The sequence below is a fragment of the Priapulus caudatus genome, unplaced genomic scaffold (genome assembly GCF_000485595.1).
Source record: "Priapulus caudatus unplaced genomic scaffold, Priapulus_caudatus-5.0.1 Scaffold72, whole genome shotgun sequence".
Taxonomy (NCBI): Eukaryota; Metazoa; Priapulida; class Priapulimorpha; order Priapulimorphida; family Priapulidae; genus Priapulus; species Priapulus caudatus.
In genome coordinates this window covers 752881-759645 of record NW_014577133.1, presented here as the reverse complement: position 1 = coordinate 759645, position 6765 = coordinate 752881, and the positions used below count along the sequence as shown (strand labels likewise).

Genomic DNA, 6765 nt, shown 5'->3' with positions numbered 1-6765 from the left:
CGTGAGCGCGTGTGTGTGCGTTAGCGCGTGTGTGCGACGTGTGCGTTAGCGCGTGTGTGCGACGTGTGTGCGTGAGCGCGTGTGTGTGACGTGTGTGTGTGACGTGTGTGTGTGACGTGTGTGCGTTAGCGCGTGTGTGCGACGTGTGCGTTAGCGCGTGTGTGCGACGTGTGTGCGTGAGCGCGTGTGTGTGACGTGTGTGCGTGAGCGCGTGTGTGCGATGTGTGTGCGTGAGCGCGTGTGTGCGCGACGTGTGTGCGTGACGTGTGTGCGTGAGCACATGTGTGCGGCGTGTGTGCGTGAGCGCGTGTGTGCGACGTGGGTGCGTGACGCGCGCGTGTGTGCGACATGTGTGCGTGAGCGCGTGTGTGCGACGTGTGTGCGTGAGCGCGTGTGTGCGGCGTGTGTGCATGAGCGCGTGTGTGCGGCGTGTGTGCGTGTGTGAGCGCGTGCATGTGTGCGGCGTGTGTGCGTGAGTGCGTGTGTGCGACGTGGGTGCGTGAGCGCGTATGTGCGGCGTGTGTGCGTGCGCGCGTGTGTGCGTGAGCGCGTGTGTGCGGCGTGAGCGTCAATCACGCGTGCTGCAGTAAAAAGCATAGACGTGGCGGGTTGAGGACTTGAATTGGTATTTAAAATGTCATTGGAACACCGTGCATCATGCAGTGACACCCACACCACGATTGTGACACCCACACCACGATTTGCTGATGATATTCATAGTTCACGAGGGCTTGTGTGCTGAAATGAAACCAGTGCGCACTACAACCAAAACTCGATACATAATACGGGGGTGTCCACTGTCCAGCTGTATGCTTAAATCCGACATGTGTTGTGTATGCGTCACGGGAGGAGGGTGACAGGCTGTCCAGCGACTCCTCTCGCTTGCTCGCTTGCTTTGCTGGCACATGAGGCTCGCGCGCATAGATCGGGTTTCACTTGGGCAGCATCTGATGTGTCATGGTATTCGGGAGCAGCTTCTGCAATAATCACTAATGAGGTCAAATGGGAGCGCGCAGAATGTCGACGGTCAAAATAGCTAGAATACACGAGGCGAGGGGACAAGATGGCAGGGTGTATGAAACCAGGGGACAAGTTGCAAGTGGACATAAGTCCAAGGGCAAAATGTTAGACTGGGACAAAATGGAAATTGGTCAACAGGGCAATCACAAGGTTTTACAGAGCAAGACTTCCTAGCAGTTCTGTATGTTACGTGGCAATGAAGATTGGAAGAAACAGACGATAAGGGGGTAGAGATAGTAAAGGACAAAGAAATGAGAGTGGAGGCGAAAGTAGGGGGAGGATAGAAAACAAGGTTATGAGGAGATTGGAGGGGGAAGGCAGTGGAAAGAAGAGACTATTAGGAGAGTGAAGAATAGGAGGAGGTAGACGAGGAGGGGAGGAGTAAGAAAAGCAGAAGGATGAGGGGTTGAGAAAATATTGTGAAACCAAGCGTAGGGGAAGAAGACGGGAGAAGGGTAGAAGTGAATGGGAGATACTGTGGGAAAGAAAGGATAAGAGGAGGAGACAGAACCAAAGCAAAAGTGTGATGGGGTTGACGAATAAAGGGAAGGCAAGGGCAGGAAGAATGGAGAGAAGGAGATTAGGAGGTAAGAAAAAGATTAAGAAGAAATTAGGAGAATAAACCGAGGAAGAAGAGGATTCGGAGGATAACGGTAAGGAAATGGAGGACAGAGAAACAGGACGATAACAGGAGGGGGAGATGGGAAGTAGAAAAGTTATTGAAAGCAGTACCGAAGAAATAGCCTTTATCATTTCTAAAACCGTTTACATGTCCCAATCTGAGAGATATCTTATCTATTTCTAAACAGTAAACATTGTTGCAGTAAGTTAGGGCGTGAACCTGTGAGTTGATTTTCCACTTTAAAATCAATGTTATCCGAAGTTTCCTGACCATGAAATAATCTCAGCTAAGTAAATGTGTCTGATGGCATCAAGATAGAAGTTGTCAGTCTAGTTGTTTGAATCGTTTTCGTAACGCTTCACATGCTACATTCCCCTCGCACCTGTTATATAGTGGGCGCGCAAGGGATGACAATCGCATTGAAGAACTATCTTGAAAGCTGCTAACTTGTAGCCTGTTTACTGTCTCTTACATGTAAGCTGGTATCACAGCGAGGGTGTAGCGACTACCAGAAATGTTCTCTAAGGTGAATCGTGGTGTAAGTATTGGACGAATTGTAATTAATATGTATTTGTTTCACTTCTTGTTTTCAGCGCCAACAATCTCTCTTGCGCGCGCTCTCTCTCTCTCTGTCGATCTCTCCTTTCTCCTCTCTCTCTCTCTGTCTCTCTCTCTCTCTCTCTCCCGATCTCTCCATTCTCCTCCCTCCCTCCCTCTTCATCTTTCTCTCTCTCTCTCTCTTCTCTCTCCTCTCTCTGTCTCTCTCCTCTCTCTCTCTCTTTCTCTCGCTCTCTCTCTCTGTCGATCTCTCCTTTCTCCTCTCTCTCTCTCTTTCTCCCGATCTCTTCTTTCTCCTCTCTCTCTCCTCGCTCTCCTTCTCTCCCTCCCTCCCTCTTCATCTTTCTCTCTCTCTCTCTCTCTCTCTTCTCTCTCCTCTCTCTTCTCTCTCTCCTCTCTCTGTCTCTCTCCTCTCTCTCTCTCCCTCTCCCTCTCTCCCCTCCTTCCCTTCCTCTCTCTCTCTATCCCTCACTCCCCTTCTCTTTCATCTCTCTGTCTCTCTCCAAATATCTAACTGGTAACTCGGAAAGGGGACATACTTTTAGTCGGACATAGTAGGCGATGGATAAGCTTCTTATACTACCTAGGTACTTCAGGATGCCTTTAGGCAAGTCATAGCACCTGCTCAGCCTCCTATGTGATTGTCATTAATGGTCACGGGTTTGTTAAATTTATATAAAATTACCGTAACATCAGGCGTAGTAATAATACCATCAAGCTACATACTGAGTCCTGTGCCGTTAGCTGACGTGGCCCCTCATCGTGGGTACCACGGGCACATCTCATATTGCGTCTTTCTCGATTACCTTTATCAGAATGCCAGAGTGTAGGTTTCTGCTGCTGTAATACCACACACACCATGGCAGCAGATGCGCATACAGGGCACGCCTGACTCACTGCGCGTATGTTGTATGTAGGCCACTGGTGGCAAAACGAGCGGATATTATTGACCAAATACTGGGAAACTTCACTTGGCATCAGGCCGCCCTCAGCTATGTATAGACGTACTTCACTCAGCAGTGACCCGGATTCATCATGTACGGATTTACTCTGACCAGGGCGCGCGAGACATACGTGGGAAAGCTAGGCGGCAGCAATATAGCGGGCGCCTTCTGTCTAGAATGTGGCCGAAGAATTTTGAGTTTCTTGTTGGCAGATCTTGTGGTTACCTTTCCTCATCCTTCCTACTCCTTCTTCTCGACCCGTGAATATCGTCTGTGAAGGTAATCACAATCTGCTCTTATCCTATCTTGCTGCTAATAGCTATAATATCGTGCATTGAATCTGATTGTGTTTTTCTGCCAGAGACGCACAGAGGGAAATGACGGAAATGTCATTCGTTCGTGCGTAACACACGCAGACGTCGCCCCCTAACTAGCTCTTGATACCATCAGGAATGAATAATAATTGATTAGGGCTAATAGATTAATCTATTATTATTCACTCCTGATACCATCATACATCTATCTTGATGCGGCATACGTAGCGTGTCGCTCTCACTCGTGCTCCGATCGGGCATTCAAGGATTAGCAACCGAGACAGGGCGCCTCCACTAGTAGGCCTACTGCCTCTGTTGCTGATTCTAGAATACTGTAAACGTGACGTTATTAATAATAACTATAACGGTGCCAGGGGACTTGTATGCTATAGATGTGACTTACAGTAACTATAACGGTACGTGCGTGGGGCATTACATGCTATAAACGTGACATTACTTACAATAACTATAAGGGTGCGTGTAGCATTATGTTCCGGACATGTGACGTTATTTTTACGGCACGTCTTGTGAAGGTCCGAATTGTGGTTTTAGGTACGTGTGTGCGAAGCAACCAATCTCTGAGTCGGATCAGCTGGCACGGGAAATTTTGCGTGAACTTTTTTTGGGATTCCACCGTTAACATCGTAGTTAGGTTCCTCAAAACCGCAGCTTTTACTGCAATGACATTAAATGAAGCGCTCTGCCATCTGATCACATTTCCCAAAAAGACTGTAAATTATTTTTTGGTGTGTTTGCGCGTTTCGAGGTTCTAGCAAAGCGAGCATCGCAGGTGCTTGCCCAGCTAGGAGGGTCCAGGGGCATGCCCGCCTGAAAACTGTTGAAAAAATGGTGCAATTTGGTGCATTATAAGCTATTCTGTTGTTTATTGATGGAAGAACAGTGATTTTCGTTAGCGAGGCGGTGTTTTGGACAAATTTCTGTGTGGTGACTGAGAATTTGAGCGAGGCAGCCCGCCTTAATTGCTCTCGTGTCAATGCAGGGGAACACTGATTATAGCTGTGTTCACACGATATACACGGCCTCGCTGGTTCCGTACTTATCTGGTGCTGAATTCGGCTGAAATACCGTGCTAAGACAACCGGGGCGTTCACACGAGAATCGAGGCTTAGCTGGCTAGGTATAACATAGACTGGTACCTGGTCGACAGTTCCACACGCTACACTAACATCGTGTAGCGAACGGGTACCAGTCTAGGTAAGCGCACTACAGTTTCGCAATTTGAAATTGCGTTCACACGACAGACAATACGCGGCCAGCGTGGTGCCGAATATACGCGGCTTATTCAGTACCGTACTGAAATACGCGGCTTACTCGGCGCGGAATCACATTCCGCGCCGAGTAAGCCGCGTATTTCAGTACGGTACTGAATAAGCCGCGTATATTTTTAGCGTGTGAACGCTCAAGTACGGTACTGAAATCCTCGTGTGAGCGCAGCTATAGACGAGGCCTCACTGACAGTCAGTGAGTCACTGTGGTATTTTTTTCTCAACGTTATAATGAGCCGACGTTGAATGAAACGACGTTAATAGGGGTCTTGGTGTACGCTGAATTATGAATTGTATCTGATAATTCGTGTACGGTGCAGCTGGGTAAAGTGAAACGAAACCATCGAGGCACCGTTCTCGAGTTTTTGTTCACAATTCGCCTCACCACCACACAAAAAATGGAAGATATTAAATCTGTATTGGGTGCTAGGAAGTATCAGTATTCTGAGTCTGTGACATGGTATATATATATATGTTTTGCGCACTGATAGCTTGTGCTGCATACCAAGCTATCGTCTAGCACCCTTCCTCTCCCCCTCTCCCATCCTCCATTCCCTGATAAGCTTCACCTTGCGTAGAAGCCGCTGCTCTCACTGCTGCTGCTGCTGCTGTTGGTGGGTGGCGATATCTTAGCTAGATAGTGTGGGTAGTTTTCCATGACACGTGCTGGGTGGGGGCAGTATCACTTACAACACCAGCCACTAGCCTGCCCCCCCCTCCGCGTGAGTGGGCGCCCGTGTTCGAGGAAAGTCCATAGATCGGCTGATTGATGGAGTCATCTAAAGTGCAAATTTCTTTGCATGTAAAGAATGGTCGGCCAATTCAGAACGCATATTTATTTCTAAGGAAAACCAGCATAACCATTAAACAACGTTTGCATTATAATTTTATTCTTGACCCAAGTGTCAATCGTACATGTATATGGAAATCATATATTTATATTATTTACACACCTACCATTTTACACAAGTAATTACTGAAATTATGCAATTTAGTCAGGATACAGCAGCAAAGACCCGCTAATTGATGAATGCCGGTGAACCTACAATATTGCGACAACTATCTAGCCACGCTCCATCCATGCACTTCAAAGTCGATGCCCCAACCACGCCCCCTATGTTCAGACATGACTGACCGACGAAGCCATTTCCCTTACAGGCGGAGATGGGTTCAAACGACAGCTTCGGCAGCGACGGGTCATCTGCTCGGGTGGCTGAGCGTGGCAACGGGAAGCTGCACGTCGACGTGGACGCAGACGACGTGTCGAGCGTGACGTCGGGCGACGAGAACGTCGAGCGTGGAAACTGGACGGGCAAGCTGGACTTTGTGCTGTCGTGCCTGAGCTATGCCGTCGGGCTGGGCAACGTGTGGCGCTTCCCCTACCTGTGCTACAGGAACGGTGGAGGTGAGTATTGCAGCTCCTCCGCTGTTCTCCCCCCTCCCCCATTTCTTTTTTTACATTCTCTATCTCTTCTCTCTCTCTCTCTCTCTCTCTCTCTCTCTCTCTCTCTCTCTTTCTCTTGGTCTCTCGCTCTCTCGTTCTCTCTCTCTCTCTCTCCCTCTCTCTATCTTTATATCCTTAGACCTATCTCTCTTTCTCTCTCGCTCTCTCTCTCTCCCTCTCTCTATCTCTATATATCATCTCTCTATCTCCTCTCTCTCACTCTCTCTCTCTCTCCTCTCTCTCTCGGCTCTCCTCTCTCCGTCTCTCTCTCCGTCTTTCGCTCTTGCTCTCTCAGGCGTCTATTCGCTCTTTCGCTCTCTTTTCTCTTTCTCTCTCCTCTCTCCTGCGCTACTCTCGTTTCTCTTTCTCCTTCTCTCTATCTTTATATGCTTAGACCTATCTGCTCTCTTTCTCTCTTTCTCTCTCTCTCTCTCTCGCTCTCTCGTTCTCTCTCTCTCCTTCTCTCTATCTTTATATCCTTAGACCTATCTCTCTCTCTCTCTCTCTCCCTCTCTCGTTCTCTCTCTCTCCTTCTCTTATCTTATATCCTTTAGACCTATCTCTCTCCTCTCTCGAG

The 6765-nt window shown here is 48.4% G+C and overlaps 1 protein-coding gene across 1 annotated transcript in view; it reads left to right on the top strand.

The window, feature by feature from the left end:
- The window catches only part of LOC106821419 (sodium- and chloride-dependent glycine transporter 1-like), a 45609-nt gene that overhangs the window by 2470 nt on the left and 36374 nt on the right, over positions 1-6765 (top strand). The window contains exon 2 of the mRNA XM_014826207.1: positions 5903-6149. Within this exon, the coding sequence (XP_014681693.1) occupies positions 5903-6149 (247 nt within the window). The remainder of the gene's footprint in view (positions 1-5902; positions 6150-6765) is intronic.